Genomic DNA, 19830 nt, shown 5'->3' with positions numbered 1-19830 from the left:
ATTCGGTATACAATAGATGATGATTATGATTTAATTTAATTTATTGAGTTCTGTAATTAAAATGGAAATGAGTTTCGGCAAGCAAAAGATATATCAGAGATATGGAAAACCCTTTAGAGATGTATAATGATCAACAATTTAAGAGGAGATACCGTTTCGACAAGAACACTGTTGTGGATATTCTGGTGCCTCTCATTTCAATTCACAATACAACCATCAGGCTTACTGATTTCGCCACTGCTGAAAGTACTGCTTGCTTTGAGATTTTATGATACAGCAGCATTTCAGGTAGATTTAAGTGGCATTTTTTTTTCGAAAAGTATTCACGTCCCAAAAAAAGTGTTATTTGTATTCTTGTTTGTGTTCTACCCAAGGAATAAGCTGTTAAAATTTGCGTAATTATACTACTTCCACTTTGTTTAGCATAAAAATAACTGAAAAATAAATGAAAATGATTTACTGACAGGAATATTTCCGGAGTTTGCATTAAACTCAACTGCAATTTTATTCCATGTCAATTTCTTCTTTTGGAGAGAACAATTATCAGTTTTTTTTTTTCCTTTGACGATATCTCCATATTTCATAACTAGTTATCTTAGCTCACTTCTTTCTTTTCTGTAAAATGCTTTCTGGACATCTTGTATAATTTTTAGCTCTATAATATTTACTTCTGTATTTTTGTATGACAATAATGCTGATTTAACAATTTGAAGGCGCTGGAAACCAATTGAATGTAGGAAAGCGCTCACGTCTAGCCATGTTGCCATATTTCTTTCGATGTCAAGGGAATGCTCAGTGCATATGAATGAGTAGCGTCTCTGCAATACGATCTGAAATAAGTGCTAAGGAAATGCTCATTACTTAAGTGTTTCCTCATTTTATAAGTGACGACTATGAATTCGACCCTTAGTCTCATGAAAAGGGGTACAGTCACAGTCTAGTATATACAGTCACGAAGCTCAATACGTAGGGAATATGCATCCATAAACAGTTGCTAACCACTAGGATCGCTACTATCGCCTCATCACAGACAATGCGAAATAGTACCGGCACAGTCTATTGTTCCTAGTACCCTCACAACTCAAGCTTCATGACTGTATATACTAGACTGTGGTACAGTGCCAATGGTATAGCTGAAGAACTTTACATCTTGCTTACCAGAGTAACACAGAAATACTTCAGTCGTGACCGAAAGTTCTTTTTCAGACTATTCAACTTATAGGATGAATTTGTGATATTCCCCAATAACGTTTCAGAACCTCCTTAAAATCAACCAATTACAGTTGTGTTTCTTGGTAAGATGCTTTGTACCTCTGGCTTAGTCCTGTTCACTTCGGTGTCAATTACAGAAAATCAAAAAAAAAAAAAAAAAAATGCCAACAAAATTTAACTCTGAAAATTGCGTTTTTAATAACTGTAACTTACTTACTTACTTACTTACAAATGGCTTTTAAGGAACCCGAAGGTTCATTGCCGCCCTCACATAAGCCCGCCATCGGTCCCTATCCTGTGCAAGATTAATCCAGTCTCTATCATCATACCCCACCTCCCTCAAATCCAATTTAATATTATCCTCCCATCTACGTCTCGGCCTCCCTAAAGGTCTTTTTCCCTCCGGTCTCCCAACTAACACTCTATATGCATTTCTGGATTCGCCCATACGTGCTACATGCCCTGCCCATCTCAAACGTCTGGATTTTAAGTTCCTAATTATGTCAGGTGAAGAATACAATGCGTGCAGTTCTGTGTTGTGTAACTTTCTCCATTCTCCTGTAACTTCATCCCGCTTAGCCCCAAATATTTTCCTAAGCACCTTATTCTCAAACTGTATTAATAACTGTAACTTCAAGTAATAAATAAATGTCTGTAAAAACCTTTCGTGTTTCTATTCTGTTAATGTAACAATTCAGCTTATCTTACGTTTGAGGTTAAGTATTGTTTAGCATTTCCGCTCTGAGTAATTAGCAGTAGTATTCAGTATGCCGTGATAGCCTAGACAGCAGCTTGTTTTCTAACTTCATTGTAGGGAAACATAATAATGTTTTATTGCTATGTTTTATAATAATTATTATCATTTACGTAAGTAAATAGGTTTTCAATGTTATTTAATTTCATTCGTTGATAATCTTATTAAATTTCACTCATGGTTTCATCTTATTAGCATAATTTCACAAGCCTGATACACCACTCGTGCAATTACTACAGAAAATTCATTTGTAAGTAAAGGAACTATAATTTATTTTGTTTTGAGTCCTGACTCATGAAAGAATTTTTGGACCACCAAACACCTGAAACTAATGGCAATGGATCTCGTAATGTTACATCATTGGGTTCTTATTGAAAGAACTGCACTTCAATCTTCAACCATTCCGAATATTTATCCAGAAACCTGTATCTTTTTACGTCCCGCACAACTTCCATCATTTCTTTAAATAATTCATAAAATAAATAGATTTTCCAATTCCCTTAAAAACGCTCTATGAAAACTCTCTTCTTTATATTATAGTCAAAACATGTACGTATAGCAGAGATTTTCTTCTCGAGCATTAATTAACTGTTTACGAATCACGTAAGATCGTTTTTGCTGGCCGTCACCTAAAACAAATAGAGGCTAGAGGAACCATCACAAAAAGATTCGCGCATTTTTGCAAGCAGTTTGGTCTAGGACAAACTCTTGTCACTGAAGTATGTCTGTCTGCAGTGAAGGGATCTATAAAAATCCTAAGAAACCATCTCTACAGTTATATAGATTGATCTCTTTGCTATGGCGATCTGCTCACTTAAGCTGGGTCTTGCAACCAGTGCTAAATAGACGACTGTGATCACCCAATAGCAAACAGATACGAGGAAATTCTATGTTTCTTCTGGAATTAATGATGTTTTGTTTAGTCTTTTCCAATTATTTCTAATTGTGCTATTTCTTATTCTTTTTCTTCTCCATTGTTTTCTTTTTTTTTTCATTATAACAACAATTTTTTGGTAAGGGCTGGATAAATACTTAATATAATCGCCCGCCATTTTGGCTCTTTCGTTGGCGTTCGCAGAAAGCACACGAGGACGTTATTTGTCGCCCAATTATTTGCTGAATTACAGTGCGTTTGATTTATTATCATAGGAGCTACGACATGATAATGTTTAACGGTGTGGCAAATAGATCCCTCGTCTGGTAGCTCGGCAACGAAAGAACAAAAATGGCGAACGATATTACCTACCTAGCCTTTATAGAGCCTTGACTTCCTATGATGTAAGCGAAGAGGAGGAGTCACGCCGGAAATAACAGCGTCGGGACTATATATGCTACATTTGGTTTCACGAGAAAACGAATGACCTATACTGTTGAATTAGTCTTTCCGAATCCCTTTCTGCGTTGCGGATTTCTGAAGTGGAGACATCTGGTTTGTGTTTACAGAGTAGAAACACCAACTTCAGTGATTTTGAAAAAAAAATATATTTTTTCCTAGCTAGATTGAGATTCTCGCTCACTATGCAATACTCGTACATGCTATTCTGTGTAAGAGTCATTCAAATTTGAAAGCTCATTTTCAATTTTCTGTAGTCTTAGGCCCAATTGTATAAAACTCCCTGACTAAAGATCAACTTTGACCAAAGATCGAAAAGTAAACCGAGTTCAGACACTTCTTCTATTGTATAAAAATTTTCTGCGATCAAATTACCTTGGTTCAAATGCAATCTAAGTTCACGTGAAAAGGATTTGGCAACATCGCATAAACAGGTGAAATACGTGATGCGCGGACAGGTTTGTTCAGTGTTGCCAATCTAGCGACTTTAATTCTTTTTCAACAACAATTTCTTTTAACTTTTATATTGCTTAAATAGGGATTTAGTGACCTTTTTAGCACCCCATAGTGACAAAATTTAATCTTTCTTTGTTGATAATGAGAAATCTAGCAACTTTACAACTACTTTTTCGTGACTTTCCGTACACTCTGTTGGAGACACTGGTTTTTTGTGCAATGTAAATAATGGCGGATAATAAGAAGAAGGTTGACTGTTCTCCGAGTTGTTATCATGTTATGGTGTTTGATACTGCTAAACATAATAAAGCTTTATAAAACGACAATTTTCGTTTAGTAATACAGTTAATTGAAAATTTATGAATGTAGCTATCATATCCATTAATAATTAATGGTTGTTATAAACATAATATAATTATAGGTTATGTTATTTGATACTGCTGAACACGATAGAGCCTTATAAAATATAAGAATGTTTGTGTATTAAGGCAAGAAATTGAAAGAAATATATATAAATGTACCTATCATATCTATTAATATTAATAATAATGGATATTTTATTTGCACAATCTGTCACTCGTATATTTCAAACAGAAAAGAAATAACTGAACTTGGATCATCTAACTTAATCGGAGAAATTTCTTCAGTCAAAGTTGACTTTAGTTTGAGACAAATTAATCTCAGATTAGGCTTTATACAACACAAAATTCCAAGTTCAGCTGAAACAAGGATCAATTTAACCTCTGATCTAAGATTAAATGGTTTATACAATCGGGCCTCAATTTTCTTATTTTTAGCATCTCAATCCCAAGTTACTAGCACACTTTATAACTAAGAAATAATGTTCAAAATTGAAGATAATGTTACTTCCTCAGTTCTGTCTGTAATTCTATTCCTCTAATATTAAGATTCAATTTTGTGTTGTCTATTTTCTGCACAGGCTATGCTCCAGTTCTGGAGGGACAAGGACAACTGGTATCCCACGTGGTCCGGGGACAACTCAGCCCTGCAAGTGGATTACGTTAAAGTATGGGCACTGTAAACAGCACAAGAGTTCGAATTCATCTTATCAGTCCAATGTCCTGATAGAAAAGTTCTTCAGGTTAACCTGATGCCAAATGTCTTGCCTTCTTAATTATTGTGCCAAGGTTTAAAAGTGTCAGTGAATTGAACGTGTGAATGTACGGAATTCAAATTGCTCAAATTATCAACTTGTTTATTAAAGATATTCTAAAAAGGGGAAAAATTATTTTGTCTCATTTAATAAATTTTAAATTATGAATTTAAGTGTATATCCCTCATATACATGTAACAGTATACCCACAGTATTATTAAACATTGTCTGATTCAAAAGTTACAATATTGTTGATACCACCATTATTTGAATTCGTTAAAATCTACAAATAAGTTATTAAGTCTAAATTTCTAAACTACTTGACTTTAGAAGAAATGTGCTCAAAAGCGAACAGCAGGCACAAATCTGGATTAAAAGTAAACTGGGTGTAATCCAAGCTGCAATTCATCAACTACTAAGATTTCCCACTACTTACTTATAAATGACTTTTAAGGAATCCGGAGTTTTATTGCCGCCCTCACATAAGCCTGTCATCGGTCCCTGTCCTGAGTAAGATTAATCCAGTCTCTACTACAAATTTAAAAAAATCCAAAGATAAATTTGTAAATACCTTTAATCATATGGAGCGAATTCCATAACAAATTTCTACAGGAATATTTTGCAGTACCAATTTATTGGAAGCTACACTATGGGAATTGAAGTTTCCATTATTCAGTTCTAAAAAATATCCAGTTACACGTTATTTTAATTTTGTTTTCAAATTCTTGTCTGCCACTGAAAGGAAACCGAAAATTGATGGCATTTTAAACAGAATTTTCAAGTATTTTTAATAAAACTGAAAAAAAAAAATGGCATGAAAAGGAATTTGAGGTAGAGTGACTGGATTTCAATGCCTTTCATTTGCGACTTGAGGATACATTTTTTGAGTCTCCTTTCTAATTCTAGAAATAATGATTTTTTAATTCATGGATTTGTGAATACTAAGTAACCATATTCTAATCTTAACGCAAAATAGTTCAATATGTTAGGCCTACAACATCACATGCAAATTGCTGCTGATTAAAATTAAGTTATGTAAATACAATATTTTATCATATTTTAAAACATTTTATTTTAATAAATCACATAAATTGTAGTCTACATTTGTTTTTAAAATACGATCATGGCTAGGCCTACTATAATAATACAAATTTCAGATTTTCACATTCCTTTCCGTCTTCAAATATGTGTATGTGTTTTCGGTATGCACGTCCAGGAAAGAGCTGCAGCAGCCATCAAAGCCTCATACAACATTCCGAACATAACCGATCTGTCGACAAGCACAGCGATGACACTATTCAAAACGGTAGTGGCGCCAGTTATAATGTACGGAATAGAGTTCATTTGGGAAAAACTCAAGATTGGTGACATGATTAGAATAGAAAAAGTCAAGACTATGTTTATGAAACGGATACTAGGAGTCGGAAAAGCAGCGCCATCCCGCCTTGTATATGAGCTCATGAGAGAGACATATTTCGTAGATGATATCAGATCGCAGCACTGGCTAACATCCACAGGACCCTACCAGGAACTGGTAAGCATAAGAGACCGGAAGAAGAAGGAGATAGACCTAGGCCCGATTGTATAAAACTCCCTGACTAAAGATCAACTTTGATCGAAGATCGAAAAGTGAACCGAGTTCAGACACTTATTCTATTGTATAAAACTTTTCTGCGATCAAATTTCCTTGGTTCAAATGCAATCTAAGTTCACGTGAAAAGGATTTGGCAACATCGCATAAACAGGTGAAATGCGTGATGCGCGAACCATGTTATACAGGTTTGTTCAGTGTTGCCAATCTAGTGACTTTAACTCTTTTTCAACAACAATTTCTTTTAACTTTTATATTGCTTAAATAGGGACTTAGTGACCTTTTTAGCGCCCCATAGTGACAAAATTTAATCTCTCTTTGTTGATAATGAGAAATCTAGCGACTTTACAACTACTTTTTGGCGACTTTCCGTATTACACTCTGTTGGAGACACTGGTTTTGTTGTACAATGCAAATAATGGCGGACAATAAGAAGAAGGTTGACTCAAGTTGTTGTCATGTTATGGTGTTTGATACTGCTAAACATAATAAAGCTTTATAAAACGACAATTTTCGTTTAGTAATACAGTTAATTGAACATTTATGAATGTACCTATCATATCCATTAATAATTAATGGTTGTTATAAACATAATATAATTATAGGTTATGTTATTTGATACTGCTGAACACGATAGAGCCTTATAAAATATAAGAATGTTTGTGTATTAAGGCAAGAAATTGAAAGAAATATAAATAAATGTACCTCACATATCTATTAATATTAATAATAATGGATATTTTATTTGCACAATCTGTCACTCGTATATTTCAAACAGAAAAGAAATAACTGAACTTGGATCATCTAATTTAATCGGAGAAATTTCTTCAGTCAAAGTTGACTTTAGTTTGAGACAAATTAATCTCAGATTAGACTTTATACAACACAAAATTCCAAGTTCAGCTGAAACAAGGATCAATTTAACCTCTGATCTAAGATTAAATGGTTTATACAATCGGCCCCTAGAGTTCTACACCACATCAGCCATGCTAGACGACAGCTGGACCAGAGAGTGTAGGAGCCAGAGACACGTGACAACAAGACTCGCAATACACGGGTTTCATCATAAAATATGTGTGAACAACAAGTTCCATGAACCGACCGAAGACTGCAAATGTGTGCTGTGCGGGCAAAGATGTAGGAAATACCACATCATAACGTGTGCGAAGAGAGTTAAACCAATAACAGACTATGGCAAAGACTAAACTTGGACATTAATGCTCAACTCGAGCGCATTTTTCTCATTATTATTATTATAATATGTGTATGTGTGTATCTAATGGCTAATCACTTCACTTGCGTGATTTGGATTCCGCATATTGCGGTTATATGGCAGGACTGTGGCCCATTTTAAAGTTGCACACCACTTCGACGAGCCACGCTATGCATGATGTATATCTGTGGAGAATTACGTCGTGGAGTGTTCGTGTAAGTGTAGAGAATGGGTGAGGAAGATGATGAAAGTATGGAAGGGAGAAGATGAAATCCGGTGCCGGCACGTAGCCTACTCCTATCGAATAGCACCAAGGGGGCCACCAGACTTAACGTCCTCATCCGATGGACGAATCACTATCAACAGTGACATATGCCTTCCCTTCATATGCACTGAGGAGATATTTGGGATTTAACCCAGGCATATCGGTGCACAATCTAGTGATTAGAAGTTGTACACCGCCATCTCTCCTAGTCCCGAGGTAGAAATTTTACATGACAATTTCTGATTCCGCTGGGAATCGAACCTAGGCCGGTTAGTCTGGAGGTAGACGCGTTACCACAGAACTAACTCGGCAGATCTTCGTTTTCAAATATAAGTCCAAAGATTGATACATATTTATACTATTTTACAGCGACATATTCGAACATGTCCTTTCTTTGTTGAATGTAGCTTTATGGGGAAATTTATGATAATGTGGACGTTCTACATTATTAATTGAGTACAGTATAAACCCAGATCACATATAATCAGATCGGTCATTCCCATGTTACGTATGTATGTATTATGTATGTATGTATGTATTATGTATGTATGTATGTATGTATGTATGTATGTATGTATGTATGTATTAACACTACAATTTGGTATACACCCGGTGGCAGTGATATATAAAATACAATAATACAATAATTACAGCAACAGAGTTACGTCGTGGTGTATGTGTAACTGTAGGGAATGGGTGAGGAAGATGATGAAGGTAAGGAAGGGAGAAGGTGAAACCCGGTGCCGGCACGTAGCCTGTTCCTGTCCGATAGCACCAAAGGGGCCGCCAGGCTTAACGTCCCCGTCCGACGGACGAATCACTATCGACAGTGACATATGCCTTCTGTTCATATGCACTGCGGAGAGATTTGGGGTTTAACCCAGGCATATTGGTGCACAATCTAGTAATTAGAAGATGTGCACTGCCATCACTCCTAGTCCCGAGGCTACACGAAAATTTCTGATCCCGCAAGGAATCGAACCTGGGCCGGCTAGTCTGGAGGCAGACGCGCTAACACAGAGCTAACTCGGCAGACTTGCGTCTTCAAACATAAGTCCAAAGATTGATACATGATTATTCTATTTTACAGCGATAATATTAGAACATGTTACTCTGTTGAATGTAGCTTATGATAACATGGAAGTTCTACATTATTAATCGAGTACAGTATTTACCCTGATCACATATACACTGTGATTCACTAGGATTTATCGTCCCTTACGGAGCTTATTTCTGAAGACATTCTGAGCAAAAAATGTCATATAAAGATTTGTCCTAATCTCAATATTTTCAGAATTACATTAATTTGAAGTTGTATGTAAAATACCTACCATTATTCTTGAGTTTTAATGGTAAAAGAATATTACAGATAAAGAATGAAGTATTCAGGAGTTTCATTTCTTTAATTAGCTAGTATTCTGAAGCTAAAAATGTGTTGTGAATTCCATAGTTGTTTCGTACAGAATTTTTTTTTTCGATTTTTAACTACAAAATTACATTTTCTTACGCATTTATCACAACAATTGTTACAAATCATGCCACTCTTGTAAATTCTTCAAGACTGTACATTAGGATGCATAATTAAACTGTAAAGAATGAAGTTCCTAAAGTCGTATGATTTGTAACAATTTTTTTGATACGTGCGTGAGAATGATGCCATTTTTTTGTTAAAAATTGAAAAATAAAATCTGTGCAAAACAATTAACAACTCATTTTTAGCTTCAGAAGACTAGCCTGATACTTCTGAATAGTTCATTCTCTATTTGTAATTTTTTTACCCTTAAAACTAAAGAAAAAAAGGTATTTTACTAACAACTTCAACTTAATGTAACTTTGAAAATATTCAGATTAGGACAAAAGTTTATATGACATTTTTTACTTAAAATGTCTTCGGAAATAAGCTCCGCAAGGGACGGTAAATCCTCGGGAATCATTCTGTGTATCAGATTGGTTATTCTCTGTATATCAGATTGATATGAAATGACAACATGAAAAGAGAACAACCACCAGAGCCTCCACTGTCGAAAAGACATTTTTGGTAATGACCGCTAGATGGAATTATTTATAATTTTAAGATATCAGATGATGGACGACATTAAGATATATGGATCATGTGCAGAGACTAAGAGGAATATGAAAATAGATTGGAGAATGCCGGGTTTGTAGTGAAAGACCATAAGTAACAATAAAACTCTTTAAATAATCAACAATTAAAAAAAAACGAGTCAACCAAAAAAATTAAGATCAAATTAAAATAAAGAAAAAAAAAAGTAAAAACCGAATTTCTCTGCCGTTGGACAGAACACTATGAATTAATTAGTACTCATCATTGCCAACATCACCGCCAACCTAAGTCCTTATAACAGCTTTAGTTACATTTTAAAAATCAATCATCTTTAAGAAAATTCCTCAATTTTCACAAGCTTGTCAAACAATATATCGAATCCATTTTTCTGTAACCATCAATCGTCGTCAATGTCGATTATTATCAATTGTTATTTGTTACCAATCTTGATAAATTATTGTCATTTTCTATCATTAGTGATAATCTGATAACCATCATTACGGTCAAATATCAGCACTCTTATAGTTAATCTAAAGGTGTACGAATTCAGTATCGAAACTTCTCCCTTGAGTTTCCAAGTAAAAATTTCCGCAACAATATATACAATCGCAGGCGTTTTGAGCTGCATTAAGTTCATTCATTCATTCATTTATTTTATTCCATAGATCTTACATGAGCAATGAAGCTTTAAGATGTGGAACATGTCAACATTTTACAATATTACAATTACAATTTTTACAAATTTTTATAGTTTTACAATTTAGTAATTTTCTACAATTTTTACAATGTTGTACAATTTTTTTTTTTTTTTTTTTTTTTTTTTTTTTTTTTTTTTTTTTTTTTTTTTTTTTTTTTTTTTTTACATTTTGGCGAGATGTAGTGAGATGAAATGAGGTCCGAGGATTCGCCAAAATATTACCCGGCATTTGCCTTTTCGGTGGGGGAAACCTCGGAAAAACCCAACCAGGTAATCAAATCAAAGGGGGTAATCAAATCAAAGGTGTTGATGCCAAGGACTCGCCATACACCATCCGGCTTCAGTCCCACGGCTGTGGAAAACCTCGGAAGAAACCAAAGTCCAAAGGGGGATCCAACCCAAGCCCGAACGCAGCTCCGGATCAGCAGCCCAGCGAGTCTGCCGACTGAGCTACATCGATGGCTCTACTAAAAGTATACAATACATAGCCAATCAGATTATTAAATTTACAAACGCAAGCGATCATTCATCAGTTGAGCTATATTATAATACAAAACAATTTAATTAAATTTAAGGCATAAACAATTCAACCAGTTGTGATATACAGAAATTGATAATACATATCATGCAAACTACTTCAAATTACAAACACAAACAATTTATCAGTAGAGCTATATAGATTACTATTCAATTTAAAGCATATACAATTCATCGGCCAAAACTATACAAATATATACAATACAAAGTAGCATACTTTCATTAAGCTATACAAATTTGTGCAATTAATATCAAGTAGATTAATTCAATTTATAATCATAAACAATTCATCAGTTGAGCTATACATATTACCATTCAATTTACAGTAGGTCTATATACAATTCATCAGTAGAGCTACACAGACTAGTAATCATTTTAAGAACATATACAATTCATCAGCCAAACTATACAAACATATACAATCAAATTAGTTCCATTTACAAACTTATTTTCGTTAAGCTATACAATTCATATGAAGTAGATCAATTCAATTTATAAGCTTAAACAATTCATCAGTTGACCTATACAGTATACAGTACATACAATTCATCAGTTATGCTAAACAAAAAATACAATACATAGTAAACAGATTAAGTCAATATAAAAACATATTTTTGTTGAGCTATATAAAATTGTACATGTCATTTAAGTAGAATAATTCAATTCACAAGCATAAACAATTCATCAATTGTGTAGAAGGTATGAGTATGTAGAAATTTGGTTAATTCTTTTCTGAATGTTAGTCATTTGGAACCCCGCTTAAACAAGTGATACTTATCTAAGGTTGAAACCCAAGTGCTGTTCATCTATTGTGAGAGTCTATTCGGGTTTCGGATAAATTACAAAAGAATGATGTAGAAAAACATTACATGAATGCTGGAAAAAGCAAAACATGAGTTGACTGACCCAACAAAACCTATTTTAACAGTAGCGGAAATATGACTTACTAAATTATTTCAGCGGACTTGCAGTGCAGTGTATTACGCACATGAGACTTCTCAGTTGGGAAGCTTTCCGGGAATTGACTTTTGTTTACAATTTTTTGTTCGTACAGCCTTGTATTCGAGCGTAAATGTGGTATAGCTTAATGTTGCACGATGCAATGACGTCACACGGCTCCTAGTGACACTATCAGCAGTACACTGCTTGTCACCTTCCACGGTTGCACGAAAATTCTAGTGATAAGCATCGCAGAACGCCATGTGGAGGAGCTTGCACAAACAGGAAAGTGAGCGACAGAAAAATGCCCGTATGTGTTGTAGGAAAGAAAAGATTAGATAATGGAATTAGTTAAAATCGTAACAATGCAAATATCTTCTCAGAAATAGACATTGGCTTCTGAACAGGAGGATTTTAGAAGTAGAGTAATTTTCAAAATGTGTCTTATTTTCATGAACTACACAACAACAATACATTCTTTAAAATTTATTTGTTCGATTCTCATGTATTTAATAATTAATAATTTAGGGTGCTATTCATAGACATTTGGCTAGCCCGCACTACGAGCGTGCTAAACTAGCCCCGGCTATCGACTGATTACTTGTACAGGATTCATATAATATCATATCGCTAACACTGGTTTATGAATACGAAAAACGTTCCTTCATCCACCGGAAGCCCGCGCTAAGAATGTCTGTGAATATGGCCCGTTATAATTTATTTATTTAATGACGGCCATAAGGCCATAAGGCCTTCTCTCCCATCCTCCCAGATAGCACATATAAATACAAAAAAATAAATACAGACGCTGATGAAAATGATACAAATTAAATCAAAAGGACACTATAGAGCTCTCATCGAGCTAATATAAGAAAAAAAAGAAAGAAAAACAGAGATAGCAATGATGATACTAATAATAATAGTAGTAATAATAATAATAATAATAATAATAATAATAATAATAATAATAATAATAATAATAATAATAATAAATGCATTACATATTGTGATGGTATGTGAGGATTTATGCCCTCACAACTAGATGACACTCTGTATATTGTTTTGTATGCGTCCCGCTAGATGGCGGTTTCCATATTGTTGTCTGTGCATACCCGCCAGCTGGCATATTTGTTCTTGCTCTACCGGGTCCGAGATTAACTACATTAAGTTCTGTTTTGAGACGAGCGGGAAGCATACAAAACAATATACAAAGTGCCATCTAGTTGTGAGGGCATAAATCCTCACATACCATCACAATATTAATTGTCAATTTTACAACAGTATAGACTAGTTACAATATTTACTATATGTCATGGGTTAAGCCGAAGTTGCGCAACCTGACATGTGTTCAACAAGCAATTCCATGAACTAGAATGTGATTTTTTAATTTAAATTTAAATTTTGATATTGTCCGACAGTCTCTGACATGGTCAGGGAGAGAGTTCCAGAGGCGTGGAATAGATATGCTGAAATATGATGAGTAGAAGGATGTTCTGTGCAGAGGAATAGATAGAACGTCCATGTTCCGGGTTCGAGGTAGTGAAAGGTAAACAAAACGAGATGCTAGGTAAGAGGGTGTGGAGGTGTGGATGATTTTAAATAGTAATAAGATAGAGATGAAGAATCTTCTGTCTTTAAGTGGACTCCAAGACAACAATTCTAGTGACGGTGTTACATGATCGAATTTTCTATTGTTACAAACGAAACGAACGCAGATATTGTGAACACGCTGTAGTCTATGAGCAACATCAGTATTTAGATTTAGATAGCATTTAGAGTCTCAACTAAAAGCAAACTTCACTTTTATGACGTATCTTCATGTATGCAATCAGTCATCAAGGTCTCTAACACCAAGAAAGGAGAAGACTTTTTTTATTTGGTTGTTTGACAACCCTGTATCAACTACTAGAGATTGGTGATAGGGAGGTGATATTTTGACGAGATGAGGCCGAGGATTCGCCATAGATTAGCTAATATTCGTCTTACAGTTGGAGAAAACCAAGGAAAAAATCCCAACAAAGTAATCAGTCCAAGCTGGAATCGAACCCGCGTCCGAGTTCGACTCTGAATCGACTGGTAAGCGCCTTCCGATTGGGATAGAGAAAGTAAATGGTTAACATTTTAATTAACGTAAACTCCCAAGATAAATATAAACATCTTCTGATGTAATGACACATCTGGCTTGATAGAACGGATCACGCAAGTTGTTGCTGTCTGTGGTTAGTCACAGTGAGAGTTCCTTCACACAGTGAACATAGCAAACACGCAACGTGCACTCGCCGGAAGGCTGACACTCACCTTCCTAGTAATTCCCCTGGCTGCTTTCCACACTGCAATTCAAGCTTCCTTATAGAATCACGTTGCATAACAGGAAAAGATGCGATATAAACTGGAACTGGCGTTTCAAATGTTTTTGTCCTCGTTAAGCCAGTTTCCAGTCAGGTACGCACACGTCAATTTGCAAAGACATTCTCACGAACAGTCTGATCCTGGGATTCCCCTGCTTATACATAGCGCAGTGGCTAAAATCTTGTGTCACGCACCCATTGAAGGTCATATTTCGTTTTGTCGGTTCTCCAAATTGTTTTGTGACTTATAGGCTAATATTTAGGCTACTACCGCCAATTATGTTCTACTCATTAAAAACTTGCATAATATAGTGAAATAAATATCCTTAAACAATTGACAGCGATATTAAATTTCACATAAATAAAAAGTTATTTCACGTTATATCTTATCTTTTCTGTGAAAAACTAAAAGTTTTTTTATCTCAACAATAAGGTTATCAGTGAGATGGTTTATGTTACATTGTGAAATCTGGCCCAATTGTAGATAGAACGTATTTCTGATCTGAATTCCACATAAGAAAACTCCTGAGATAAAGAAAAGCCTGGACTTTTACCACCTCCCATACCATCATACCAAATCATTGGTTAATGTCGACGTAGGCGCTAGAAATTAATTTATAATTCCCTATCGAGGTACCTATTATTGGAGAAAAATTCGTTCCTGCACCGGGAATCGAACCCACGACCTCTGAACTTTGGTGCTCTTTCAATCTGAGCTATGCCGAGACCCGATTCAGGGTGCCGGCCAAACTTTCCCTTCGTATCGGCCGGCACCGTGAATCGGGTATCGATATAGTTGTAAGAAGATGTAAGACGAGGCATCCAGAAATTTTTCCGGTATATCAAAGAAGTAGAATTAACATTTAATCGTCGGTCTGGGTAACGCAGTCGGTATAGCGCTGACCTTCTATGCTCTAGGTTGGGGGTTCGATCCCGATGGCATTTAAGTATGTTTAAATGCGTCAGGCTCATGTCAGTAGATTTACTGGCATGTAAAAGAACTCCTGCGGGACAAATTCCGGCACACCGGCGACGCTGATATAACCTCGGCAGTTGCGAGCGTCGTTAAATAAGCCATAATTTAAATAATGTAAAACATTTAATCCTAATAAAACGAAACAAGTGACTAACGGCACAGAGGAAAAAGTCATAATCAACAACGAAGTCCTTCAGCATGTGAAAAAAATGTACTTATCTCGGCCAAATAATGTCGTTCGACAACTCTACACACAAAGAACTAGGCACTCGGTCAGTAATTGATTTCTTGTAAATAGTTTCCATAATCTATCACAAAATATTTCAATATCCGATAATTTCATCACTATACAATTTTATTATTCTAGGTTTAATTTGTAATTCAGTAAATATAAAATATTCTTTGTTTTTCTATGATAAATTATCTAGCTTTCATTAATCAGGTAATCTTTTCGTACTTCGATTTTTATTGTAATTGTAATTGTAAATTTAATATTGTAATTTTATTTGTAATTGTAATTGTAAATCTAATACTAATTGTAAATTTAATCTTCATATTATAGTTGGAATCTCCTGGTAGAGGGGCAGAGAAAGCCTGACGGCCTTATCTCTACCAGGTTAAATAAATAAATAAATAAATAAATAAATAAATAAATAAATAAATAAATAAATAAATAAATACTACTAAATAAAGAAGTCCAAAGACACATTTCGGCCGCATGAACAAATTTTGAAACTTTCAACTCATTTTTATAAATAGGAAGTTCTCCATGAAGATAAGAAGGGAAGCAATTGATAGCTACGAGTACACGCTTCCTATTTTGCTGTATGAGTATAAATAAAACTTAGACTTGGTCCTTAGCAAGTGGGGAAAGAAAAAACTGTCTGACGTGAAAGAGGATAAAGGAGAGGAAGATTCTAAGCATCAGTTTGAAACGCAGAATTCGGAATGAAGAGCTTCGGAAGATGACAGGAGTCAAAGAAATCGCATCGAAAGCTAAGAACATCAAACGGAAATATTTAATTAAATGCCTTCTGAGCACGAGTATGTGATGTACGTTTTCTGGATGTGCAAGAGTGATTTTTTTTATAAAATAAACAATATGTGTCTTTGTTCATCATCATCATCTTCAAGGTTTAGGCCTGGTGGCCTGTTCCTTCCTCTTGGAAAGTGTCCTCCCATCTATTGTGGAGTCTTCCGACATTCCTCCTTCCTTCCGGTCTGTAGTTCTGTATTTTTTTTTTGGGAATCTGTCTTCATTCATCCTCAATATATGTTCCTTCCAATTTTTCTTTTGTCTTGCTAATCTGTCGTTTAAGTTGAAAATTCCCAGTTCCGTCCTTATGTCTGTGCTTGTTTTCTGGTCCAATAGAGTGTATCCTGCCAGTGATCTCAGATATCTCATCTCTGCAGCCTCTATCCTTCTTCTTTCTGATCGAGTCGATGCCCAGTTTTAGCTCCCATATATAAGAACAGGGACTGCCATTACTTTATAGAATTTTAGTTGGGTCTCTTTTAGTATTTTCCGGGATAAAGTTATTTTTATTGTACCGCACATTCTCTGGAATTTATTTATTTTGTTGTTAACATCGTTATTTTCGCAATAGGATACGTTGCAACCCAAATAATTGAAACTACTCGCTTGCTCAATTATTTTATCCTCTGTTTCTATTTTGGTCCTTAGATGCCTAGTCCCCAGAAAGCCCATTGCTTTAGTTTTTGTTAAGGATATTTTAAGGTTATAATCTTTAATAACTCTTAATAACTTATTTGTTGCTATTTGCAAACCGTCCTCTGAATTACTGAAAATCACTTGATCATCGGCAAACAAAGAGTATCTATGCTCTCTTTGCCGACTATAAAATGTTCTGTTAAAATACTTTGCCATTCTTCAATGACAGACGTGGACAAATTATTAGACTAAAACGTTTTTCTTGGAAACATAATATAATTCGTCATATCAACTATCAGTATAATTCACAGATTCTCTATTGTTGTAAATATGATTGTTATATCTTCTAGTATATTTTTACAATGGTTAAGTATATTTTGTCTGCCTGTGTTGGTACTACTGGCGTTTTAATTATATACTGCAGAAGATATTCAACAGTCTGTTATCCCATGGCCTGCAAGAAGACCGGACATGAACGAAATTGAAAATCTGTGATCTATACTGAAGAAGAAAGTGAACAAAAAGAGGCTTACAACAAAACATGGACTCATTTAAGCACTGTCTGATATCTGGCTAAATGATGTTGGTATTCAAAGAAAGTGTCAAACTTTGGTTTCCAGTATCCCTGTCAAATTCAACGTGTTAATAAAGAATAAGGGAATGTTCACAAAAGATTAGTAACCACCAGACTCAATTTTCTGTTCATTATTTCTGTGCAAAATACATTTTTGTTCATTATTTTTGCCGATAAGTACAGATTTGTTGCACATATAATTAATTTAGTCTAATAATTTGTCCACGTCTGTATATACATTAAAAACTGCTGGTGACAATGGGCATCCCTGTTTCACTCCCTGGTTTATTGCCACCATTTTGTTTGTAATTTCTTGTCCATTTTCTATACTTATATATGGTTTCCTATACAGACTTCACCTTAAGTATATGTTTGGGGTATCCTTTATTTTCCATTATATTCCATAATTTATTTCTTATAACACTATCAAATGCCTTCTCATAATCTATGAATAGAATATATGTTGGCAGGTTGAATTCTCTTCTCTTTTGTATCAGTTGTTGCAATGTGTCTTTGTTCTAGCAATAAATTATTATTATTATTATTATTATTATTATTATTATTATTATTATCATTATTATTATTATTATTATTATTATTATTATATATTCAACTCTTCTTCTGAGCCCAAGACTATGTACCCTTGGGGCGTACAGGTTGCAAAGAAGTACAGTTCCTACATGTTATTGACCTCATACTAGAAGCAAGTGATGTCAATAACACAGTAACACGTCCCACTAGCCTCTTACCCTTGGAAAGGATCGGGTAAACTACTTTTTTTATAGGAGTTTATGTACCTCCGAGACGTTGAAGCTTTAAGGAGATTGGAAACCCCGCTTTAAATGTGGTTACAGAGCTTCACAAAATATATCTACACAAGAAGTAACAGCTGGACCTTGTTGTAAACACAAAGGGATGTCAGCAGTGGCGGCTGGTGGTAGAAAAATTTGGTGGTTTACTTTTATAAAAACAAGATTCCGTATTGCATGAATAAAGTGGCACAACACAACATATGCTTAATGTTCGGAACTAAAAATATAATTTCTTTTGTAAGAATAATAACCGTGCTAAATTAAACCATTATTAAAAACAAGAAAATATTTAACAGAATTAACAGAATAAACAGTGATACGTGCTATATATAAGCAAACTAACCTCACACCACATGTTTTATTAAAGAGCGCAAACGGGGTGCGTATTGAGAGAATACAAGTTTACTACACAGAGTGCATTAATGACGTCATGTGTGTAGATAGAGCTGTACCTCTTGGCAGTGTTGCCAGATTTGAGGAAATTTCCTGAAATTAGGGACATTTTGAGGATTTGAAGAAAATACTAAACTTTTGAGGAATTCTTGACCTTCAATTGAATCCACGGAAGAAATGTGCAATAAAAATATTGAAGACTTTATATCATATTTTTGACTTTCCCCGTGTGATATCGTCGAGACAGTCAAGTTGTGACTTGGCGGTCAAGCAGAATTTGAGTTGATGACTCAACAACTTTTGTGTCCACTTTCCCGTCACGTGATCAACTTGACTCCACCACTTTCCTCGTGTGAATGCAATGTTGCCAACATATCGCCCTACAATCTCGCTAACTTTTCAACAAAATGTAGCTAAATCTCTCCAAAGTTTATTAAAAAAGTCCCCAGAATTGTCACTATAAATTAATAATAAATATTACTAAATAAAAATAAGAGAAACGTACATATGGTTTCTAGTTTGATGTCTCCGTGTGATCACAAATATGGTGTCAAGTTTAGAGGTTTCAAGCACTCGACTCCTGTGAATTATCCCGTGCGAATCAGGTGAAAGAAACGTAAGTTCAACATCAATCACGATCACAGAGGAAGATATGCACGTAGGCGAATCTGCAGTCTTCCAGGTCTCGCTCAGATACAAAAAATTACAGACCGGTCAGCCTCACCTCTGTGGTTTGCAAACAGATGGAACACTTGATTTCAGCTTATCTAAGGCAGCATTGGGATGACTCAAATTGGTTACATAACTGTCAGCATGGATTTCGGGGTGGCTATTCATGTGAGAGTCGAGTCAATTAGTAACTGTATGTCAGGATTTAGA

At 34.9% G+C, this 19830-nt stretch overlaps 1 protein-coding gene across 1 annotated transcript in view; it reads left to right on the top strand.

Annotated features, from left to right (window-relative positions):
- The window catches only part of LOC138703803 (beta-1,3-glucan-binding protein-like), a 41251-nt gene extending 36214 nt beyond the window's left edge, over positions 1–5037 (top strand). The window contains exon 9 of the mRNA XM_069831992.1: positions 4696–5037. Coding sequence (XP_069688093.1) covers positions 4696–4797 — 102 coding nt within the window. The 3' untranslated portion in view covers positions 4798–5037. The remainder of the gene's footprint in view (positions 1–4695) is intronic.
- The last annotated feature ends 14793 nt before the right edge of the window (positions 5038–19830 follow it).

The sequence above is a fragment of the Periplaneta americana genome, chromosome 7 (genome assembly GCF_040183065.1).
Source record: "Periplaneta americana isolate PAMFEO1 chromosome 7, P.americana_PAMFEO1_priV1, whole genome shotgun sequence".
Lineage (NCBI taxonomy): Eukaryota > Metazoa > Arthropoda > Insecta > Blattodea > Blattidae > Periplaneta > Periplaneta americana.
This window is presented reverse-complemented; position numbering and strand designations above follow the sequence as displayed.